Source organism: Maylandia zebra, linkage group LG14, assembly GCF_041146795.1.
Source record: "Maylandia zebra isolate NMK-2024a linkage group LG14, Mzebra_GT3a, whole genome shotgun sequence".
Classification (NCBI taxonomy): domain Eukaryota; kingdom Metazoa; phylum Chordata; class Actinopteri; order Cichliformes; family Cichlidae; genus Maylandia; species Maylandia zebra.
Genome location: NC_135180.1, coordinates 20,428,843 through 20,454,451, shown reverse-complemented (window position 1 = coordinate 20,454,451; position 25,609 = coordinate 20,428,843). Strand labels below are relative to the sequence as shown.

The following is a 25,609-nucleotide window of genomic DNA, read 5'->3' as shown; positions in this document are numbered from 1 at the left end:
GATAAGGCAGGTGTTACTAATCACGTTAATGAAGGCTTAGTTTCTAAGCAGAACAGCACCAAGCTTCATTAATGTGATTAGTTACACCTGCTTTTACCTGCTATTAGAAGAAAACAGTTGGAAACCGTTAGAATATTCTGTCGATGATAGATATTTGGATGAAACCAGGTGGTTGGAAATATGACCTTACATGGTTGCTAATTTTGCTCTGAAAGGTTTCCACTGCCTCTGGGTGTCCAAAAAACCCCTTGTTGTTTCATGTTTATACACCATTGACCAGAGTCTGTGTATCATGTACTCACTGGCTCAAACCATGCACAGTATGTGCTGAGAGGGAAAAAAAGAAAGAAAAGATGCTGATGATTGATGAGTGATACAGTGGGAGATGCAATAATAACGGTGCAGTAAGACTGTTGCTACAGAAGATGGCGACAAAAACACGTTTTGCTTGTTGCGTGTTAGGAATAATCTTTGGACATGCTTTACTTTCTGTGTGCATTTGACTGTTTTCTACATCAAATAAGTCAAAGGAAGAAGAATTCCAAGTAAAAGCACACAAACGACCTGCGGATCTTAAAGTGTAGAGGATGTTAAATGGAAAGTCTGCAGTCTAGGGAATTTATAAACCACTGCAGTCCATTTAAAGGTAATCAAGTTCAGTCAATAGTATCGTCTGTACCTCAACTTTAGGTCTTTTTTCTTTTTTAGTGGGTGTATTTGGAGTGAACCTCACTGTTAATGAAAAAAAACCAGCAAATATCAAGGTCCCACAAAAATCCCACATTTATTGCAGTTATGGAATTTTGGTTGTCAAAACTTTTTTACATACTTTTATTTATTTTTTTGCTTAAAACATTTATTGTAATTAAAGTATACACAGTGCTCAGTACTACAGAGATCGTACTGGATATCAAAATTGGTATCTGACTTTGGGCTAGTGTAACTCTCTGACACTTTTTCCAAAATGGCTATTTATTTAAAAAATACTCCTCACGCACTACAGTAGTAGTAGTACTACGGACATGAAAATATATGACAACAAGTGACACATTCACAAAGACAGAGTACACAGTGCCGTCATTCAACTGAACGATGGCAGATCACAGGAGGAGGACCGAATCATTCAGATGTGTGTGCCACTACAAAGACTTTGCTGAACCTCTGCAGTACAAATACAGTGAGACTCCTATACAAACTATATACTGTAAATATACATCTGATTTTTTTTATTCTTACTGCTTTTAGGGCAATTTCATTTCCTCCTTTGTCTCATTCTGTGTTTCCGCCTTGTCTGTTTGACTTCGGTTTCTCTTCCAAAACACACAAAATAAAATAAAAAAGTTTTCCTGATGAGAAACTGGAACCCACATATACAGACAGAAAGCAACACTATGTACAGACACCGCATGTGTTTGCTGCCCACACACTCACTCACGCACGCTGATGCAAACTGAGGATAAAACTTGCAGAATTCAGTGTTTCTGCAAAAAAAAAAAAAAAAAAAAGAGGCAAAGGGAGAAATCTGATTGGCCGGGCAGCTCAGTACCTGAATGGAAATGCATGGAGCTTAACAGGGAAGGAGACATGAGTATTTAATGCCAGTGATTTGTCCATCAGTTCATCTGTTTCTGGTCCTGAAGTGATAGCTGGATTATCGAAAATGTCTAAAACAGGGAAGGAGAAAGAGAGAAATGGTGGAGGGTTGCAGGATGGAGGCTTTCCTACGGCCCTCCGCTGTAGGAATAATCTGCCTTGTTGTGCATCACCAGCTTGTTGTCCACAAAGTAGAAGCTGTCAGACTGTGTCTCGTAAGGGTGCAGGATCATCTCACGCACTGAGAGAGGGAGAGAGACAGCACACAGCGTTCTAAAACATCAAATCCATCTAAACATGGGGCGGGGGTATTTGTCTCGAGTGCGTCGGAGTGTGTGACACTCACTCATTTCCTCGGACAGCGTGGGGAACTCATAAATGTGCTCGCACGTGTTCTTGCTGCTGGGCATGCAGAAGCCAAACTCGAAATCAAAACTCTTTAGCAGCTGATCGCGGAAGTAGTGTCTCTCAATCATACGGAAGTTGTTGATGGGGGTGTCACCAACCGTGAACTCCACTCTGCAGAGACACAAAGTGGACAAAATACACCCACCAACGAGTAAGGGAATGGAAATACAAACTGCTGTCGCTGCTTTTGACACTTATGATAACAGTTGTAAGAACGCAACAAGGGAAAAGCCTAGTAACAATCAATCTAGATTATCTGCAAACCCAATTCCAAAAGGGTGGCTGCTTAAAACGTGAATAAAACTGAATGCAATTATTTGCAAATCTCAGAAATTCCATATTTTACTCACAGCAGAACACAGAAAACATATCAAGTACTTAACCTGAGAAAATGTAACATCTTAAGAAAAAGCTTGTTTTGAATTTGATGGCAGCAGCACCTCTGGAAAAATTTGGGACAGGGTTTGTGTTCACCACCGTGTAACATCACCTCTTCTTATAACAGTTTGTAAAATGTAGGAACTGAGGAGAGCAGCTGCTGGACTTTTAGGAGAAGAATATGGTGGTGTTTCTAGATTATGGATGGATATGTCTTTTTTGACTGATTTGTGGAATTCACAACAAACTGTGATCAAAGAAAATGATTTCTGGAAGAGTTCCTGATTCCTGACAGAATCATGTCTGTTTTTAATGCAGCACAGTCTGAGGGCCTGAAGTTCACAGACATCCGATAAGCAGCACCTGGCTGCTACTAAAGCCTCTTAATTCCTATGGAAGCAGAAAGGATGCAAGTCTCCTTTATTAGGTTATGGGAGAGTGTCAGATCTGAACACGCTGAGTAGCCTTTAGTGTTTAATTGCATTGGTTGCTTCAGAGCTCTAACAAGTAGCTTTCACATTAGAAATAAATAGCAGTGAAAAAATAAACACATTAGCTTTATTATTTTTATGCGGTTGTGACGAGCAAATCACTTTACTTACAACACACTGCACTGCTCTCTTGTCTTAATTATTCTTTACTGTTATATTTTTACATTCTGCTTACATCTCCATCACCTGTTCCTCTGATAATGTCTCTGATTGGAGCAGACCATGTGCCATCGATCCCCTTTTTGCTTGGAAGAAGAGCGAAACAACACGTCAAACTTTTATGTGAGCCTGAAGCAGAAAGTCTGAGTTAAATAAGAGAGTCGATAATCATAGTCGTGATACCTGTTATCTCTGACTGAGGTTTCACATTTTGTTAAGCCCGGTAATGCAAAGAAGGCCTGGTTTTGTTTAGCTTGCTCTGGAGCACACCCATAAAGGAGGCTTAAAAAAAACATAGTTTGGTGAATTAAATGTGATTAGAAATGATAAAAAGGATAAATCGAAGTTATAAAATTAAAAAATGAAGACTGTCAGGGGTTTTGAGTTTTGGGGAGTTTTGGGTTTTCTATAATTTTGTATTCTTATCTTGTTTTATGTTTCTATACTCTATAATATTGATATTTAGCTTGCTGTATTTCTTAGTGTTTATGAGACCATTTTTTCAATCTTGGTTGTTGTTTTCACGACTTTAGTTCTGACCCTTTGTTGCAAAGACCTTTAGGTTTGGTCTGTGTTTTGTGGGTTTATGACTTCCTTTTGGTTTTCAGATAGGAGCTCTCTGTTTATGTTGTTAGTTTTACTTTCCTTGTGTTTATGATTTCTTATCTGTGCCTTTAGTTCCCTGCTTGTTTTAGCTGACGATAGGTTTTTAAATTCCCTTTTGTATTCCAAATTCTGTTCCTTCCATCTTATGTTTTGACCTCTTTTCAATTCAATTTCATTTATATAGAACAGCAATTACAACAGCAGCCACCTCAAGGTGCTTTATATATACCTACAAAAAGACTACCTCCATGAGCAAGTACTTGGCGAAAGTGGGAAGGAAAAACTCCCTTTTAACAGGAAGAAACTTCAGGCTCAGGGAAGGGAAGCCATCTGCTGCGACCAATTGAGGACGAGGGGGAGAAGACAGGACAAAAGGCACATTGTAGGAAACACAGAGATGAATAACTAATGATTAAATGCGGAGTGAAAAAAGGTGAATGAAGAAGAAAAACCCAGTGCATCATGGTCCCAAGTCCCCAGCAGCCTAAGCATATTGCACACTAACAAAGGGATCCAGCCCTAACTATATAATTGTATATTTGAGTCTTGGTCTCAGTGTTAGTTATTTCTTGTCTTATTTTGATAGTCTCCTGTCACTAGTGCTTTGCATTTAATTCTACTTCCCCTGTCGCGCCATCTCTGATTGGTTTCAGCTGTCCTCCCACCTGTTTCCTCTCCGGTGTATATCTATTGTCTCAGTCTTTCCTCCTTGTGTGTTTTCTTAGAAGAGTTGTAGTTTTGGCAAGTTTGTTCTTGACCTGCATTATTTTGTATTTTAGTAAAAACACAGCATTAAAGCTGATTTTGAGTTTACTTTCCATTTTCTCAGGCCTACATTTTGGGTCCATCCATCCAGCTGTCAAATGCACTAAAACCATTTACTCTACAGGTTAACACACACATAATCCAAATAATAATAATAATGATGATGATAATACTACTACCAATAATAATGATACAAATTTAGGGCTAATCCCAGTTTAGATTAGTCAGTTGATGTGTTGGTTTGAAATCTGCACTCAGTCTCATGATGAGCAGTTTTGGCTACTTGGTGCCCGACTCAGCAGATGGGCTGGGCCACTCTGTTCACACTCATCGCTGTCAGCCTGCTGCCTGTGACACCAGAGCCTACACATATCCTACTTCCGGTACGTTCCCTCAGTCGGAGCAGCAGGGTTGACCGGATATTACACCACATGGGGACTTACGTGGCTCCAACCTGCCGCAGCTGTAGGAAAGCCGGGGTGAACTGGTATCGGACAAAACGGCCGGCATTGGGGTCACACTGCTTTTTACCACCAGCTGAAGACAAGATGAATAAAAACAACAAAAAGCAGTCAGCTTTTTGAGTTCCAGCCCTTGCTCGGCTTATTTGAGCTATGCACATATGCGTGCAGGTTTTTCCTATTAAACTGATGAACCAATAAACCATTTGACATACTGGAAGGTTTTTGGACCTGCCATATAATGTGTTATCTAGTTTCTGCACGTTGGAGCTCACCTGGTGTCGGAGGTTTGGTGATCTCAAAGAGGACAGTCCCCGTTTCCATGTCACGGATCTTAAATCTGGTGAAGTCGATCATGTGGACGTTTTCTTCTGGAGAGCAGAGGTAATCTGAAGACAGAAAAAAAGAAAAAAATGTGTCTTAGGTTCTTCTGTTGTTTTGTACATGATACAAAACCAACTGTCAGTTAACCACAGACTTCTGTTACACTCCAAGAAACAGTCATATCTGTTGTTACAGGCAGGCCCGAACCGGTCTCACATTCATAAAAGCCAGCTCTGCGCTGAAGAATAGTCACCGGTGTAACATCACAGCGGTGCCAGGAAAGCCATTTTTGCACGTTTTTATCTTCCTCTGCGCCGAGAGAAGTCACAATACAAAACTCCCTACTTCAGCTACTTCAGTGAAAGCCAAGACAGACGTTCAGGTCACGCTGAGCTCAGGGAATTGTCTGAGTCGCTCAAAAGGATAGACACACAAAGCAGAAGCTAAACACGTTACTCAAAGTTTCTAACTTTCAAAGCAACTCACTAATCTCTCATATGTTTGTACTTATGTGCATCGGAAGATACGCCCAGAGTCAGGTTTGACAGCGGCAGTTATGTAGTCTCATTTCTGGCGAGTGATTGAATTGTTTTTGTGATTGGTTTGAGTATGCATATACTTACCTTCAGATAAAGAAATCTTACAAAACAATACAGAAAACAATATGGTGATCCTATTATTGTATGCATGAGTTGTATGTTAGGGTTGTTTAGAAATAGCTTTTCTTTATTTAACTTTTAACTAAAGTTGAAGTTTAATGGCTTAAACATAGTTTTGCTCTGGTTCTATGCAGAGCCTACAGACAGCTTTGCAGATCAACTTCTACATGCATTTATATAGAGAAGCAAAGGTGCTTTGTGTTGTAAGATAAGGATCCTACAATCACCTGGGAGCGGTGTTACAAACAAAAATAATTTCCCACAGTCACCCAATTCAGTTCAATTTAATTAATTTCAGTTGTATTTAGTTTTCATATTGGCAGCTAACAATAACAGTTGCTTCAGGTTTTATACCTTGAAAGCCCCAAACAATCTGACAGTCCCCTATGAGCAGCACAGACAATGTCGCCTAATCATTCAAGCCTTTGTATGTGAAGAGAAGGATTCAATTCTGGATTACACTGGGAAATAATAAAGAGAAGCGCATATATGAGAAATATGATCTCGCTTTCTCTCTCTAGTTGTTCCTCTCTAGACTTTTCAGGGGCCTTTTAGAGCCAACCAAAGGTTTTCTCTTTCATGGGGAACACATCTGCCTTCCACTTTCCTGCTCTGGACTGCACTTTTCAACTATTCTGTATTTGACCTATGCAGGGCATCATCAACAACAAAGCTACATGTTATTGTTTGGAGAACTGCATCAGTTGCATACCTGCTTAGGATCTACAACCGGACACCAAAGCAGCACTGTAAATCTTGCCTCGTTGTGGCTGTTTTTGAAGCTTATGGATGGCTCTGGACCACAACTTGGTTTTTCCTGCTGTAAATTCAGGCTGGTGGGAGACCTCCCATGGTGCAAAAAGCAATTCTCCTCTCTTCCTGTGCCTTTATATGCCACATTACATTAACATGTCTTCAGTTTCTCCTTTTTGTTGTGTGTTGTTGATTTTTATTTTATTGTTATTTTTTTTAAAGAAACATTGCATTGGGTCAAAGCAAACATTCTCATTCTCATATAATTTCGGATGCTGTTACCTCTCATTTGCTGCTCTCATGTGCTGAAAATCTAAATTACGATAAAGAATTTTTGTCCACTTTTAAAACACGTCTTAACCCCAATTTTATCCTTTGATTTTCAGCCTCAGCGAGACTTAGCTTTTCTTGTAATTAAATTAGCTACTAACTAATTAATTAATTACTTTGCTTTTTGCTTTCATTTGTTTTTTTATTAATGTATTATATAATTTTATTATTTTGTTCCAATGTTCAGCACTTTGCATCACCTGTGGTTGTTTTAGAATGCTTAATGAATAATGATGATGATGATGATGATGACTTTTTTACTGTCCTGTAATATTGTTGACCAAACAGGTTGCTTTCCGACAATAACAATAAATTTTTTTTTTTATCACTTTTCTCTTTCAGGATTTTGATGGCATTAAACCAAAGAACTGTCAGATTTGGCCACGTTGGCGCTATGTGTGCACGTATGTGTGCACGTATGTGTGCGTGGCATGTGTGAGACACTGCCTTCCCAACGGGGCAGGATTAGATCTAAGAGGCTTATTGTGTTTTACCATCACATGGACTGACTGTTTGAGAAGCGCAGACACAAATGCACACACTGTATCTCATTAGGGTATGGTAAGGGCAAGTATTATTAGCTGTTTACGTTGCGTAAGTGTTGAAGGGTCTAAATGCGTTATCACCTGACTTGAACGGATCTATGTATTTGTACACACACACACACACACACACACACACACACACACACACACACACACACACACACACACACACACACCTGCACAGTTACATCTTTGACTCCTTCCTTCTGAGGGTTAAGGAGCAGATGGGCCACACAGGCTTTAGCCACCTGCTCTGAGGTATTTATAGATTTCTTCATAAAGGTTAACACACAACACTTAATGTGAAATTTACTGAACACCAATAATAATCATAATCAATCAATCAATTTATTGATAAAGTAATAATAATCTTAAAAAAGAAGAAATCTGAATGCTGTTATGCCGGAGTTAAAGAAAATCCCTTATTTTGCACGGTTTTAATGGAGATTTACACAGGTGGTGAAGTGAGACCCATTACTTAACAGACCTTATTATTTTTTCTAAGGACAGTCTCTTTGGTTCTTTAGAGTTTCTTTCACACTCCAACCAATGCTAACATCTGACATGTATTTTAACTCACAATTTGCATAGAGTTAAAAACTTTATGAGCTTTGATATTTAGGTGAATGAGATCGTGTCATCTTTCTACGGTGGCCCTGTGAAGTCAAACAAACTGCAACGCCACAAAAAGCAGACAAAACAAAACGGAAGTGTTTTTGGGAGACAATTATGTGACGGACCAGCTTCAGACGTGAACTGCACTGTAAAAAAAGAAAAGAAAAAAAAACTTAGAAGAAGAAGACAGCTGTAAAAACTTGATGCTGGGAACCCAGTTGTGTATTCTGTAAATCATCATTTGTTTTTCGGTTGGGAATCTGTGCAAGCTTTCTGGAATGTCATGCGGAGTTAGCTACAGTCCAGGGGGATTCAGTTACCACATTAAACATTAAGTGTAATTCAATTTGGGATATTTGATCATTAAAAAAATGAATTTGCTATTAATAGATTAATGTGGATACTTTGACACTAAACCATGAACAGAATGGCTGAATGAACGCAACCCCCTGGTTTAGTCACTAAAACAGTTACCGTTAGCTTGTCACTTCCGCAGCTGGTCCGTCATGGTAATGCTTCCCCTTTCTATGAGGTTTTTTTTTCTATGTCTGTTGTTCTTTTGTGTGTTTTTGCAGCATTTTTATATTGCTTGTGTTTTCTGAAACTGGAGTGACTTTCCATTTTCATAGTGAATAACGGCGTGATCAAGAGATTTTTGCCTTTAAAAAAAAAAAAAAATTTCGGTTACTTTCTGAAACAGTGAGAGTATAGATAGCGTGTGTTTATTTACAGCGCCCTCTAGTGCTGTGGTTTTTTAATGTGAGGGGCTTATATGCACTGGGAACATTACTATAAGCCTAATGTTACTGCTGCAAATGCAACTTTCACATAGGATTTAAAGAGTGCCTGCATGCTATGTGGCCTAGACGCGATTAGCATGGAGTCGTTTTGAAATAAACCCAAGAACTGAAATCGTCGTCTTGGCTGAAAGCTGAATCAAATACTGTTATCTAACACAGTGCAAAACTACGCTCTTCATGCTGCAGAGATTAGATGCTTGTTTGGGTTACTCACACTAATAACATAAGTATCTACAACCTCTCTCACCTCCCCCAAACCATTTACAGCTCATGTTTAATATGACAGCATGTCAGGGTCCTGAGCTAAATGACTGTTTCAGGGATGCAGCAGAGTCAGAGAGGAAAGTGTTTACACTCAGGATCCAAAGCTTAAAATAGCTACTGTAATTGCAGCTTTGACATTATTTTCAAAGTGAAGGATGTATTGGGTATGTTACACTGAAGTCCATCGGTGTGTTACCCTGCTCCCACGGTTAAACCATCAACTTAAAAAGGAAACTCTCGCATGCGTACTGCACTATTCAAAAGTCTTGAGCTACCTTTGATTTCTTTATATTCTGCTATGAAAACAGGAAATAGGTGCAATGACTTATTGAAACATCAGCATACATATATGGAAATACTGCATATAAGGCACAGATAGTTACCATGCTAATAGGCCTGAATGTCAGTATTTGGTAAGGCCGCCTTTATTCTTTAGCACAGTCTGAACTCTCCTGTTAAACTTTCTTGTAATTTCTTTAAGGAATAGTTCTCCAGGCTTCCTAAAGGATATTCAAAGCTCTTCTCTGGATGTTGTCTGCCTTTTGTTCTGTTCTTTGTCAAGATGATCTCATACTACTTCAATAATGTTCAGGTCTGGGCTCTGGGGAGGCCAATCCATGACTGATAGTGTTCATCTATGTGTTATTCTGACAGGTATGCTTTTACTGCACTGGCAGTGTGTTTAGGATGTTTGTGATGCTGAATAATTAAGCTATTGGCCATCAGATGATTTCCAAATGATACTGGACCGTGGATCAAAATTTGATGATACTTTTCTGCTTTTATAGTCACATCGATATTTACAAGATCTCTAACACCACTGGCTGAAATGCAGCTCCAAACCATAACAGCCTTTACCCTGTTTTACAGATGGCCTCTCTCCTTCCTTGATTTGAACCAAAACTTTTCATAAGACAAACATTCTTCTGAAAATGGTCAGGTACAAGGACTGGACTGAAATTATGTGAAAAAGCAGCCAATGTCCAAAGAAACGCTGAAAGGACTTCAGAAAACCTGGAGAACTATATCTCGCTCCTCGGAAGCAAAATATATAAGAAATGACGGGTGGTTCAAAACGTTTGCACAGTACTGTACATACAAAATCAAAGATTAGGTCAGAACTATTCCCACAGTTTACTCACAGTATATTATAACATTGCTAGAACGCCTTTGGCTGTTTTGATCGAACGAACATTGACTGAAAACTCAAAGTCAGTGCTCTTTCCCTCTGTCCAGTAAGAATCTTTTATGTTACAACCTCAAGGAAAACTGAACTCATCATTTTTGGTGAAATAGCCCTTCCTTTTCTCACAATCTGTCTGACGAGTGCTCTATGTCTATTTTCTGTAACAGCTACTAAACTTGCTGTCTTTGTGGACAGATGACTGATAGATGTACTTGGTGAATCAGAGACGGCTTCTTGCCAAACCTGATGAAAAAGACAGATGGAGCGTTTCATCTGATAGCAAAGCCAATGAAATCACTTTCATCCAGTGCAGTGCAAGAATTTGCACACTTCTGTGTGCTCCTGCGGTCGCATGAAGCCCAGACTACACACTACAAAACACACTTTGATTTCACAGCCTCTGCACATGGAGCAGCTTGACTGATGATGGGTGACTGCCTTTCAGAGATTTGTAGTAGTCATAAAATATACCCCTTTCACATGCTCGGTGTTTAGAGAACACAAAATTTGGTGTGAGGGGAAAAACACACAAACTGAAGGAAAAATGTCATTTTCAGTTTGTGAAACATATTTAGAACACCAAAAAAGAAAGAAAGAAAAAGAAATAAAAAAAAGACAGAGAAGTACAGTATAAACAAATAGGTCTCAGACTGGTTTCTGAAAACATGTAGCTGGGGCAAATCTACCTACTATAGCACATTTGGAATTATTTATATATCGTCTGTGAAAGCAATTAAGTTAGGAGTTAACTCTGCTCTAGATGGTTTTCATCCTGCTCGGGGGCTACTCCACCAGTTGTATCTTTGGAAGATATTTAAGGGTGTGTGGGAGTTTACCCAACCAGTCTAAAGGCATTGGACTGCTTTCTTTAAGGTGTCCTGTGAGGGGTGTTTCAGGAGTCTGTTGTAAGTTACGTAACTGCTGATTAATGGGAAGAAAAATACTACTGCTGAAGCCAGCATCTTAACATATTCCAGCCATGAAGATTACCCCTGCACATTTAAAAAATTATGCTCTGTGTCAATGTGACACAGAGGTCTAGAGCAAGCATCCATATGTGAGGATTGGGAAGTGACCGTCGTCTAACTATTGTTTCAATCAGCGCATCACAAATACACAGTGCTAAAGGGCACTGTATGTACCTCTAAGTGACTTTCAGAAAACAGCATTATTTAACACCTGGGGAATAAGAATAAGCTTAAAATAGAACATTTTAGGCTTTACACACAGTAAGTTTTGTCCAGAGAGTAAAACTTGTTGAACGCGTAGCTTCACTGGTGCTGTAAAAAGGAAACCTGTACACAGCATCTCACTAACAAGGAAAAAAGTACAAGAAAATAACCGTCCATCATTGTAAAGACAGGACATCCATAAAAATGTGGTTAAAATGATGGTTCTATTCGTCAGTTTGCTCTTCTTTCCTTTTTGCACACACACACACACACACACACACACACACACACACACACACACACACACACACACACACACACACACACACACACACACACACACACACACACACAAAGTGCTGCACTTCACTTCCTTCAACACTGTCACCTAGCAACGCTCCTTGTGATAGAGCACTAGCTCGATTAGCCAGTCTTTTTCCTTCTCCTGTTCCACCTGCCTGCTCCACAACAACAAGGTGCAGCAGGAAATCAAAGGAAAGCATCTCGGATTTGACATCAGTCGTATGCAAACGAAATGCACCACGTCTGGGATCCAATGGAGGTATGCCTGAGGCCTCCTCCTATGGAGGTTTGTGCAGGATGTGCCTGAAGTGCAGGAGAAATTAGACATCCTGTGGCAGTGAAAACAGTGACTCCACTTGTGACATGAGACTTTACTGTACTTGTCATTTTGCTGAAACATGTCATTATCTTCCAGCTCAGGTAGGCTGCCTTTAATTCTGCCTTTGCCTTTTGGATCTCACTCTAACCTCGACACATCTAATTTCTTGGATAACAATCAGACTCATGCTATTAGACTAACATCAGGCTTTTGTTAAATACATGAATTTTCAGTTGTCAACAGAGTCCTGAAAAGAGGCAGCAGCACCTCTACAGAGAGTAAAATTAGCACCAAGTCAAGAGTCATGCTGTGCTCCTGCGTTCAGACTCCCAGAGCCTGTCTGACGGGTGCCACTTATAGCTCCCTAATCCCTGAGATTAGCCCGGAGTTACAGACTTTCAGCCACAGGGATTGACTCCACATGGCTCATTCTTTGACTGCGTGGCCTTTGATTAGTTTTAAGACCTTGTTTTGAATAAATCTAAGAACACAAGTAAGGAAAATGCAAAACATGTTTGCATGTTTTCACCTTAAATCCATAGCCTTTGGCTGCTTGTGGCATTAGCATTACACGTTGGAGTTCACGTAATGATGTATGGTGCACCTGAGTGCGGCGGGTTGTTTCATGTCTCTCAGTTAACAGAACCTGCAGGCAAACTGACAAATGGTGAGGTTCATGGAGAGGTTGCATTCTGAGCAGCTGAATGCAGATGAGATTTTTCTCCTCTTATCTTTCTCCAACCAGAAAAAAGAGGGGGGAAAAGATCCGGGGCTTCCTGTATCTTATGATCAGTGCTGGTGGTAATTCTTTACATTCGTCTGCAATGCACTATGGTTCCTAAATTAAGTAATCACATTAGTTACTAATCAAATATTTATGTCAATTTTGTTACGCAAGTTCTTTAATTACCTGCATAATTTTTGCTTGTGCACTAATCACTTGACTTTGGTTCACGTGGCGGATTTGGATAAAAATAGCAGAGTCGTCTGTAGCTTCTCAGGGGTGGATATAACAAATAATCTTGTGGACATTTGTTTTCGTATCTTAGTGAGGACAAACAATTGACATAATGCCTTCCCTAGCCACTTGCCCTAACCATCAGAAATGAATGCCTAACTCTAACCTAACCATAAACTAGTTGTAACCCTGACACAAAACCCACATTTTGAGTCTCAAAAATACCTTTAAACTCGTGGGGACGGGCATTTTGCCCCCACAAATATATTAGCATTCCAGTTTTTGGCATATTGAAAAATGGCACTTTATGTATGTTGATTGCACTTTATGTACGCACACACACACACACACACACACACACACACACACACACACACACACACACACACACACACACACACATAAAAGCACACAAAGCAATGAAAATTTGAGAATTTTTTTCCCATTGTTTTCTTTTTAAGATGTTGGAGTGAAAACAGATGATAGCATTCACCTAGCTTACTACAAGGAGTGATTGTTGTTACCTCTGCCAGCTGTTTTCCTTTTCCACCCTTTATGCCTAGCTATGGTGCAGTGGTTAAAACATTTGCTTGGCAATTGCAAGCATGCTGGTTTGGTTCCAGCTGGAGGCACAAATCCCTTCTGGGGTTGCCTCAGGAAGGGAATCTGGCATAAAACTCTGCCAATGCAGAGCAAACATGCGGTGCTACCCAATGGAACGACCCCTTGTGGTAACAGAACAGCTGAGAGTAGCTTTTATGCCTAAACTAGCCTTCAGAGAATAAAAAAGTAAAATCCCTACAAAAACTGCAAATGCTGAAATTAAACATATAATTTCTCTTTTTTGCTAGCAAGGCAAGTTTATTTATATAGCACAATTCAACAACAAGGTGATTCAAAGTGCTTTACAGAGACATTAAAAAATCAAAAACAAATAAAAAGCATGATTTAAAATTGATTTAAAAAAAACAGTAGATAAAATCTGTAGTTAAAATGTAAGTTTTGAAATTTAAGCTTAAAAGTGTGGATTTGATGCTTTATTCAAATGCAGCTAAGAATAGGTGAGTCTTCAACCTGCATTTAAATAAACTGAGTGTTTCAGCTGATAGCAGGCAAAGATCCTCAAAGATCAGCAGGTTTGATTTGTAGGGTAGTGCACACATGTATACTGAATGTAGGTCATCTGTTCTTCAGGTGGAACCACTTCAGTATGGAGTATGATATAACCTCTGCCTGGTAGTAAACACACACACTCCACCTCTCTTCATGGACATCATCCATTTTAAAAAGTGCATAAAATAGCTCAAATTAAACTGCAGAACAAAACAGCTCAAAATATAAAAACATATTTAAAAAAACTACTGATGTTTTTATTGTAACTTGTAAAACTGCACCTTGCAAATAGATAGAGACTGCTTAAAGCAGCAGATTCAGCAGCACACTGATATGAATATTTGAACTCTTATAGTATGGGCCTCCAACCTGTGGCTTTGGATCCATATGTGGCCCTTCCACCTGTCTCCAGTGGCCCCCTTTGGCTCTGATAAGAAAACTAGATTAAGAAAATGATCCTCTTAAATTCTCTAGACCTCCGTATCAGTGGCTAGCATGGATGCACATCTATACACGTCCTGTTTTAGTGTCCTTAGCTATGAACTGAAAATAAAAGTGTCATAAGAAACTTAACAGTGATGGTCAGATTTGTTTGCTTTAATCTCCGATGCTGCTGGTATACTTTACCTGTGGCTGGACTTCTGTCAGAATTAATTTGAAATGTGTCTTTTACTATTTTCCTATATTTCAGCAAATACTTTTATCTGTTTCTCAAACTTATTATCATTACTTATAATTTAATTCCTTAGCACAAGCATGGGAAGAACTCATAATGGCTCAACTCTGTTTTAAAGTGGGTCTATACGGTTTGTTTTTCTTTAAAATTGTTCTGTTTTGTTGATAATAAAACATAAGCAAACTAAACGCTTTTAGTTATTTTAGGTCTCGAATTTCATGAATGCAACAAAATCTTGGTAACACTGAAAAAGAAATGCAACGTCAGAGTACCAAATAATCACTATAACTAGTCTACTGCAGAGTAATTACATGTGGTGAAAGATTTTAACTATTTAAACCTGTTAGCAATATTACTGTAGGTTAATTTATATGTAACAAGCCGTGTCCCTCCGTTAAGATAACATTAGAAAAAATTTATTTATTTATTTTTTATCTCAAAGCTGGGAAATTCTTTCGTTATAATAGGTAAAAAGTGAAGTTCAGCACAGCAAACATCTAACAAATAGCCTGCATAAGTCAACACTGTGGGGCTCTAGTTTCTCCCAATATACACAGCGTGTAAATTTAACACTACTTTAATGTAAATACTTTTATTTTTCCTTTAGTTGAAGAAGATTTACAAGATGGTAGTGAGGCCTGCTGCAAATGAAACCAGATATTTACATACACTTAAAAAAACACAAAAACATTTTCTTTACCCTCAAAGATGAAATCGGGTCTTGTTTTAGATCAATAAATATTAACGTATTTGTTGTATTTATGAAATGTCTGAATGAAGAAAGAGAAAATTGTTATGTATTTTTTTTATTACTTTCATCAAAGTCAGAAGTATACATATACTTCCTTTGTGTTTGGTTTGCCCTGAAACTGTTTCACTTGGTCAAACGTTTTTGGTATCCTTCCACAAGCTTTCTACAATAGCTTGCTGGAATCTCGTCCCACTCCTCTTGACAGAACTGGTGTAACTGGTACAGGTTTGTAGGCCTTCTTGCTCGCACTCGCCTTTTCAGTGCCACCCACAAATTTTCAATGGGATTGAGCTTTATGATGGCCACTCCAATACCTTGACTTTGTTGTCCTTAAGGCACTTTGTAACTAATTTGGAGGTAGTGCTTGGGGTCATTGTCCATTTGGAAGACCCAAGCTCTAAATTCCTGGCTGATGTCTTCAGATGTTGCTTTAATATGTCCACATAATTTTCTTTTCTCATGATGCCCTCTATTTTGTGAAGTGCACCAGTCCCTTCTGCAGCAAAACAGCCCCACAACATGATGCTGCCACCTCCATACTTCACAGTTGGGATGGTGTTTTGAGGCTTCGAAGCTTCCCCCTTTTTCATCATTACGGCCGAACAGTTCAATTTTGATTCGTCAGACCAGAGGACATGTCTCAAGAAATTAAGATTTTTGTCCCCATGTGCAGTTACAAACTGTAGTCTGGCTTTTTTAATGGTGGTTTTGAAGTAATGGCTTTTATCCTCCCAGAGTAACCGTTCAGCTTTTGGTATTACGGGACTTGTTTTGTTATGGATAGTGACACTGACGTATCAGTTTCAGCCAGCATCTTCACAAGGTCTTTTGCTGTTGTCCTGGGGGTGATTCGCACATTTCGCATCAAAGAAACATTCCTCTCTTGGACTCAGAATCCGTCTCCCTCCAGATGATTGGTTGTACGTTCCCATGCTTTTTATATATCTTAACAGATGAACGTTGGACCTTCAGGCATCTGGAAATTGCACCTAAAGATGAGCCACACTTGTGGACCTGTTTTCCCATGATGTCAAAGAAAGGCTCTGTGATTGGGGTATGCCTTTATATGCATCCACAGATGTGCCACCAACTCAAATGGACTCAATTAACCTATCAGGAACTTCTCAAGCTCAGAATGGAATCATCTGGAGTTTTCATTTTCTTTAAAGACACAATAAACTTAGTGTATGTATACTTCTGGCTTTAAAGAAAGTAAAAAATACATAACAATTTTCTCTCTTTTTATTTTGACGTTTCACAAATACAGGAAATATGTTAATATTTATTGATCTAAAACAAAAAAGTTTACTCTCATTCGATTGTTGATGGTAAAGAAAAAAATGTTTTTGTGTTTTTTTCTGAAGTGTATGTGAATATCTGGTTTGAGCTGTGTGTTGTTGTATGGTTTGGAGATGGAGGCACTGACAACAAGACAGGAGGCTGAGCTGAAGATGTGAAGATTTTCATTGGGATCAACCAGGATGGATAAAATTAGAAATGAGTGTATCAAAAGGACAGTAACTTCTTCAGTTTAAAAGTTAAAAGCTCTTGTTGTTGATATTAATGTGATTGTGTTGAAAGTAGTGCAGTGTCCTATTTTAGTGATGGTGTAAAAAGAAGAAAACGCCCATTTTTTTACTAGTATTGGACAACGAATGTTAAAGATGGAGGAGAAAAAAAGGAAGACCACAGAAGAAGTTTGTGGATGAAGGAGGACACGCACCTCTGTGGCGAGCCCTAAAGGGAACAGATGAAAGAAGGTTTCATCTGTAAAGGACGTCCAGCTCAGCAGAAAAGCAAAGAGTAAAGTTGACTACATCCTGTTTAGGATCACCCATTTTTAATCTGATGTAGCTCTTTCAGAAAATTCTTCCTATCAGGAGGAGAAAATGAGCAGAGATCCAGCATGAATGGCTACAAGCATATGTTTAGTCTCTTGAAGCCACAGTAAATTTTCTAGACTGCTGATTGCAATTTGTAAGGGGCATGAAAAAATATTAATGTTACTGAATAAGCAGAATATTTTCCAATTACTTATTCAGATGCTCCACTGATGATTGTCATTTAGCTTAGCTATGCTGGGGAGTCTAAATTCATCTTCAAGTAAAACTAAAGGTTTATTACACTACGAGGGTTCTGGTGGCATCTTCGCATACACAACTGAACTAAAATTATTCAGCACCAAACCCTGACCTGTGGTAATTTTTCTATTTCAGCTCTCACGGTTTGTCATCCACAAGCAATCAGAATTGATTATATGACTTAACACAAATACCAGCACCAGCCAGTAAGCACAGAGTCATAGGTTATTGATCAGTTAGACCCGATACAGGGTGATGGCCGTCTCACAAGTGCACGTTTACCATAATCCAATTGCTTAAGCAAAAATTAGGCCTAAACTCATGTGAGGGACACCTCACGAGACCGTGCCGGTGACTGATGTGGATTCAAAAGCCATCTCTCTGCGCTTCAGATCGCTCCGAAAGAATAACCTTGCGACAGCTGTGCATGGGAGATTAAGAACCGGCTGCACCAATCAATTTTAATTAAAACTGTATCCATTGTGCTGGCACACATCACAGAGTGGAAATCCCGCCCGATGTAGATAAAGCGCTGCTCTGTGTCCCAGACTTATTAAGGCCAAATAATTGATTGCCCATTAATGTAAAAGGAGCAAGATCGCTTTGAGTAAATCATCTGGATAATTCAAAATTACACACAAGTGATCCTTTGAGTAAAAAGACCCACAGTCTAAGAAAGCATCTAGTGTGGTCATGCTCCTCTCTTCCCACGAAGGTGTCATTTTTTACACTGAAGATAACTTTTTTTTAAACCTGGCTGTATTTTGGAAAAAAGGAAGTGTCAGGTTCCAAACTTTACATCCATCCTTCACGAGACCATTACAACAGGTACAGCTGGATGAAAGCTCTCTAAGGGTGTTTTCAAACCTATAGTTTGCTTACTTTGGTCCAAAGCTACTTGTAAACTTGTAGCAAACTAACCACGTGAGAATGTTCATTCCGCTCATTGGCCAGATGTGTCTGGGGCGGGAACTACAAAAGTAAATACAGGAAGAAGGTTCTGTATTCTGGACCTGTGCTCATCTATAGTACACAGTAGTAGTATCAGGGTGGGATCATGTTCACACCATAAACAAACCGCTCTGGAGACTGAGACTCTTTGGAGGAGGTGGTCTTGGTGCGGTTGTTTTGGTCTGCAACCGAGTGCGATTACCATGTTCAAACCTGCACAGACGAACTGATTTAAACTGACCAATCTCCTTTTTCAGGCTAATTAGGACATGAATGAAACAACATCGAAAGCAAAAAAGTCAACACAAACTAAACTTCTACTGCGTGCATGTGTGCTTTTGTCTCAACTAAAGATAGCTGTCACCTTGAAAAGTGGTAAAATCTAGTGGTCATTCTATTCATAATGGACATTGTGGTTTTAAGAGCAGCATGGTGATTAGTACTGTTACCTCACAGCCAAAAAGGGCTTGGGTTCAGATCTGGGCTGAGGCATTTTTGAATTGCATAAGCAGTCTGGACAGTTTCACATTACCAGGTAACATGATGAATGTAAGTACCCAGCAAAAATTGTGTTAAATGATCGCTGTTTTATCATATTTAAGAAACAGTTCTAAAAGTTGTGCTGTTACAGTGGGGCAAAAAAGTATTTAGTCAGCCACCGATTGTGCAAGTTCCCCCACCTAAAATGATGACAGAGGTCAGTAATTTGCACCAGAGGTACACTTCAACTGTGAGAGACAGAATGTGAAAAAAAAATCCATGAATCCACATGGTAGGATTTGTAAAGAATTTATTCGTAAATCAGGGTGGAAAATAAGTATTTGGTCAATAACAAAAATACAACTCAATACTTTGTAACATAACCTTTGTTGGCAATAACAGAGGTCAAACGTTTACTATAGGTCTTTACCAGGTTTGCACACACAGTAGCTGGTATTTTGGCCCATTCCTCCATGCAGATCTTCTCGAGAGCAGTGATGTTTTGGGGCTGTCGCCGAGCAACACGGACTTTCAACTCCCGCCACAGATTTTCTATGGGGTTGAGGTCTGGAGACTGGCTAGGCCACTCCAGGACTTTCAAATGCTTCTTACGGAGCCACTCCTTTGTTGCCCGGGCGGTGTGTTTTGGATCATTGTCATGTTGGAAGACCCAGCCTCGTTTCATCTTCAAAGTTCTCACTGATGGAAGGAGGTTTTGGCTCAAAATCTCACGATACATGGCCCCATTCATTCTGTCCTTAACACGGATCAGTCGTCCTGTCCCCTTGGCAGAAAAACAGCCCCATAGCATGATGTTTCCACCCCCATGCTTCACAGTAGGTATGGTGTTCTTGGGATGCAACTCAGTATTCTTCTTCCTCCAAACACGACGAGTTGAGTTTATACCAAAAAGTTCTACTTTGGTTTCATCTGACCACATGACATTCTCCCAATCCTCTGCTGTATCATCCATGTGCTCTCTGGCAAACTTCAGACGGGCCTGGACATGCACTGGCTTCAGCAGCGGAACACGTCTGGCACTGCGGGATTTGATTCCCTGCCGTTGTAGTGTGTTACTGATGGTGACCTTTGTTACTTTGGTCCCAGCTCTCTGCAGGTCATTCACCAGGTCCCCCCGTGTGGTTCTGGGATCTTTGCTCACCGTTCTCATGATCATTTTGACCCCACGGGATGAGATCTTGCGTGGAGCCCCAGATCGAGGGAGATTATCAGTGGTCTTGTATGTCTTCCATTTTCTGATGATTGCTCCCACAGTTGATTTTTTCACACCAAGCTGCTTGCCTATTGTAGATTCACTCTTCCCAGTCTGGTGCAGGTCTACAATACTTTTCCTGGTGTCCTTCGAAAGCTCTTTGGTCTTGGCCATGGCGGAGTTTGGAGTCTTACTGTTTGAGGCTGTGGACAGGTGTCTTTTATACAGATGATGAGTTCAAACAGGTGCCATTCATACAGGTAACGAGTGGGGGACAGAAAAGCTTCTTACAGAAGACGTTACAGGTCTGTGAGAGCCAGAGATTTTCCTTGTTTGAGGTGACCAAATACTTATTTTCCACCCTGATTTACGAATAAATTCTTTACAAATCCTACCATGTGGATTCATGGATTTTTTTTTCACATTCTGTCTCTCACAGTTGAAGTGTACCTCTGGTGCAAATTACTGACCTCTATCATCATTTTAAGTGGGGGAACTTGCACAATCGGTAGCTGACTAAATACTTTTTTGCCCCACTGTATCTGGTTGTCTGCTTCAGCTGTTTTGTGGATGTCATGGTTGTTAAGAAGAATTTTGGTACATTATGATTTCTCTATGAAAACAAAACAGAAACTTAAGCACCATAAAATGTGATCGAAGTCATGGCTTTGATAGCTAACCTGCCAACACAACATGGACTCTAAAAGCTTGTGTTAGAAGGGTCTGACTGGACCGTCTCTGGTCTCTGAAAAATAAAGCCAGCATGTAAGTGGCTAAATCTTCACTTCCTCTGTGTGCTGCTCAAGACTGACTCCAACAGGTTACAAAGTCTAAAAGCTTACAGCAATGCAATAATGTAATGCAATACTGTACTAAATTCAGTAATTACACTAGCTGCAATTGTGTCATTACAAAAGGTCTTCATTTATCTGCGTGCCGCTTGGATAAAGTTTTTAAAGTTCATGTGTAGCAGGAGGAAAATAGCAGCGCAGTCTACAGCAGACATTACTTTTATTTTTAGTTCCCAGAAGGGCAAGAGAGAGAAGGTAAAGTGCAAACTGCATCCAAGACAGAAACAAATGCATTATACTGCTTCACAAGCACCTGCAGAGACAACATGCTAATGCAAAGCTACACAGCAAAATCTCCAGTGTTAAATTAACACTGGAGAGTGTCTATATGGGTCCACACCTCTGAGTGTTAAATACAACACGGTTGAGTGTTAAATTAACACTTTTGACAGTGTTATATGTTTAAAAGTAACCTAGTCAGTTTTGAAGATTAACAATGGCTAACACTGAGCAGTGCTGATTTTCTAACACTGGAAAATAACTCAAAATGTTAGAAATATTCCAGTGTTAGAAAATCAGCACTGCTCAGTGTTAGCCATTGTTAATCTTCAAAACTGACTAGGTTACTTTTAAACATATAACACTGTCAAAAGTGTTAATTTAACACTGGAGATTTTGCTGTGTAGTAAAGAACCCAGGATGATGTTAAATCTGAATGTTTGCTGACCCCAGCCCAGTACCCAAAGCCTGATCTTCAACAGGTAATGAAAGCAGTGATGGACAATCAGGTTTGAAGCCTTTGTTTCTACCATTTTATGTTTCTAATTTAAAATCACTGTGGTGATAGCTTTGAAGTCTCTTTGGCCTGGTTTTCAGCTTTATGGTTGTACCTAAAAACTAAGAGAAAATAATACGTATTTATTCTCATTAAGGTACAAATAGGGTAGAGCTGTTGAGACCTGGCTTGTCTGGTCTTGTTCTGTTAAAGCCAAATAAAGATCTGTTAGTCTGTTTAACTGACTGGCCTCCAAGTTGTCCGGCAAACCTCCACACCACATGCCCGCTGGACCTGCTAGCCGCTCCTTCCTCGCCAGACCACCTACAGCCTCATCTAGCATCGAACAGTCATTAGACTGAACCTCTTTACTGTATTTGTGTCTTTTGGAGCATTTATGTTGGATTTGTTTGGTTGCTCTGTCATCCAAGCAAATCCATGAAGCAAATCCATGAAGTGTATCCATCATTATGTTCATTCATTCAAATTAGCACTAATTAGCCTGTATGGGTGTCTTTGCATTGTAGCTGTCAGTTTATGATTGCAGCTAACTGCGCTAACTAGCATTAGCTAATAAATTAGCACTCCATTCTTTCATCCATATCAGGTACAGTGCAACAACAGGCTGAAGAACAAAACCAGTAAGCCCATCTTTGATCATGACCTCAGTGTTTGAAAGTTTGGCTATGTATATTGGTTGTATCAACAGCAGAATATAACAGTGAATGCATCCACTGCTGCACACTGATATCATAAACCAAACACACCCACAGTCACAACCCTTCCCATAGCGTTCCAACAAAGGGTCATTTCTGTCTGAATCCACCTGCTAACAGCAGTATTTCAGGGATCTGGATCTCTCAGGTAGCTGTAATCTCACTGTGGACTGTATGTTTTAAATTGTCAGCTGGAAATTTAAATGCATTTTCAGCAAGAGGCACAATTTTCCTGAAATCCTGACTGCCTTTCTGCGGCACTCAAGTGCACTTACATGGAGACATAGTTAGACATGGTGGATGACAGGAAAGTGGCTACAATAGAGAATTAAATAAACATAGAATGTTTCCAGAAATGTCTGTAACAGGATCAAATATTTTAAATTTAAGTCTCCCGTTTTTTCAGAAATCTGTGTTTGATTATAACCAAGAATAACATATTTCACACCGCTCTTGTCCATCAGTAATTCTTGATATGAGGTTACAGGATTGCAAGCGCAACATTAATTTAGTGTCAGCAGTAAGCCTGCTTACAGTATGTCCGTCTGCAGCCATATCATAAATCATCTGTAATGCAAACAGTGAACTGATTATGTGCCATTTTTCATGTCACAGCACTGTTTCTCATCTGCCTGGATTATATTGCTTCTCCGTTCTGCCTGTGTGACAATGAGGCGCTGTGCCTTGCTTATCAGCACTGAACCACCATGACAGACTGGAGATGGGCTGCCCCAAAATGGTGGCATTTGCTTCCCAAAAGCACAAAAGGAGAAGTCATTTACACAGCAGGCTGCGGTATTTTCTGCAGACGCCTTTTCTCTAAAAGATTTTCTTTCCCTTGCAGCAGAAAACAATAGCCAAAATTATATGAAACTGTGCTTATCTGTGGGATATGTGTGTGTGTGTTTTTTGTTAAATGGTGAGGACTTGGAACCACTTTTGGACACCTCGGTGTGAAATAGGGCTTGACGACAGGTTGAAAAAGTCATCTTTCACCATCGAGGATTACAGCCACACCGCGTGTCTATAACAGGGTGCAGCTCAATAAATGAATGAGTGGCAAGCACATTTGTAAGCTTATTCCTAGTCTCCAGGGTCATTAATTACCTGAGGTGTATGGCTCCACTGCAGAATGCTGTTACAGCCATTCTGACATAATCCAGATTACATGTCAGTGGAGAGCGGAGATTACCGCACCATCACGAGTGATTTAGGAATTATCAGGCTGATGCAGGCCGAGCACTGCCTCTCCTCTTCTGAGGGGTTACTGGATGAAAATCCATGTGACTGTTTGAGAAAAGAATGAGAGCGTGACTTAAACCGAACTGAATAAATAAAAATAAAGGCAAAAAAATTGGATTTGTTTGCCTTTTCACTTTGTCGAAAGATCAGTCACTTGTTGAAATCCCTTCTTGTTGCATGATAATAGTTGGGAAATCTTAACTCTAATGTTTAGATTAGCATCTTTTTTTCTCATTGAGTTGGGGTGTGATTTAGTGCTTCATCACACAGTCTTTTAATACTGCATATGGATATTCCAGTCATTAGTAACAGTTTGGTCACATTTGCTCCTAAAGTTGTTAAGATGAGGCTCAAAAAAACTAAAGTAAAATCAGCTAATCACATTTCTTTGCTCACACTAACTGTCGCAGGCCTCGAGTAGTGTTACTATACTGTAAGTTTTCACACAAGCCACCTCCACAAATTGTACAGTTTCATAATAGTGCATCCTTGATCACCACAGAGATGCAATAGATGGACTAAAAGCACCTGCGTGAAACATCCTTGTGAGAAGAAGACACGTGAGAGAGGCTTTCACTGTTCCCCTTCTCCAGCACAAGTTTATTAAAGTGTTGGGAAAGCAGGCCTGGTGCTGGGGAGAGCCTCTGTGGCCTCCCTGCTTCCATTACATAATGTGGAAAGTGTCAGTTATATATGACAAACAACAAGTTAATGGTGTCACTGTCTTGTTTTTGTTCCAACTGTCTGAGAGGAGCTATAATCAGTGGATCACCTCTCCGGCCACCTGTTACCTCAGAGCCACAGGTATCTTGAGGTGAGGGAGTAGTAAGCATCACTCAGGCCCCCCTCCCCTGCAGTGGGAGTTGAGAGGCGCACATTAGAAGCACCTACACTCACCTGCTGTCTCTTTCAGTGCCTACACAGTCAAACACAGAGGTACAAAAACAAAACAAAACAACTGGAAGCATTCACACACACACACACACACACACACACACACACACACACACACACACACACACACACACACACACACACACACACACACACTGATGCATTAGTAGTACCAGTCAAACTTTGCACGGCAAATACATCTGCAATTGGACGAGACATCTAATCTACAACTGCACACTGACTGAAACGCACACTGATTACAAGTGGTTAATCTTTTTTTTTAAGCTATAACACTCGGAGGTTATGTCAGAGTCGCTGTCCATGGTATCTGTCAACAAGGAAAGCACATTTACAAAAAAAGACACCGCGAACAAGGAAGGAGCACATGGGTCTGCACTAATCCCATCTAACAGTAAGGCTGAACTCATCCCCCCGTATCGTGCGAGTTGCGGCGGGTTACTCACTCTTGGTGATCTTCTGTAGCCCGAGCACATCCTCGGGCGTTATTACGGTGTGTTTGCGCAATTCTTCTTCGGTTGTAACCGGGATGCCCATGTCTGATGAGTTGCAGCCTTGCTGCACTTTCATGTCCGGCAGGAGAGGGTTGTTCGGAACGCGACCTGGCAGGAACTGAGGCTTTCTGATGTTCTCGGCGTCGTCGCCGCAGGAGCCGATTTACTTGCGCCTTTAGTTACGCGATGGCTAATACGCCGTACAGCAAATAGGCTCTACTCTGTTACAAGAATAACTCATTCTCCGAGCCTCCTCCCCTTCTCGATCCGGTAAAAGATAAAAATCAGCCCTCGGCTCCCTCCCTCCTTCCCTCCTCCTCCAAGC

The 25,609-nt window shown here is 40.1% G+C and overlaps 1 protein-coding gene across 1 annotated transcript; it reads right to left on the bottom strand.

The window, feature by feature from the left end:
• Nucleotides 1-759: 759 nt before the first annotated feature.
• unc119a1 (unc-119 lipid binding chaperone a1) lies at nt 760-25,609 on the bottom strand. Its single transcript, XM_004543812.5, has 5 exons — nt 25,237-25,609; nt 5,137-5,250; nt 4,844-4,937; nt 1,940-2,112; nt 760-1,834 (listed from the first exon to the last, which is right to left on the bottom strand). The coding sequence occupies exons 1-5, from the start codon at nt 25,358-25,360 to the stop codon at nt 1,722-1,724; spliced, it is 618 nt and encodes a 205-aa protein (XP_004543869.1). The 5' UTR covers nt 25,361-25,609; the 3' UTR covers nt 760-1,721.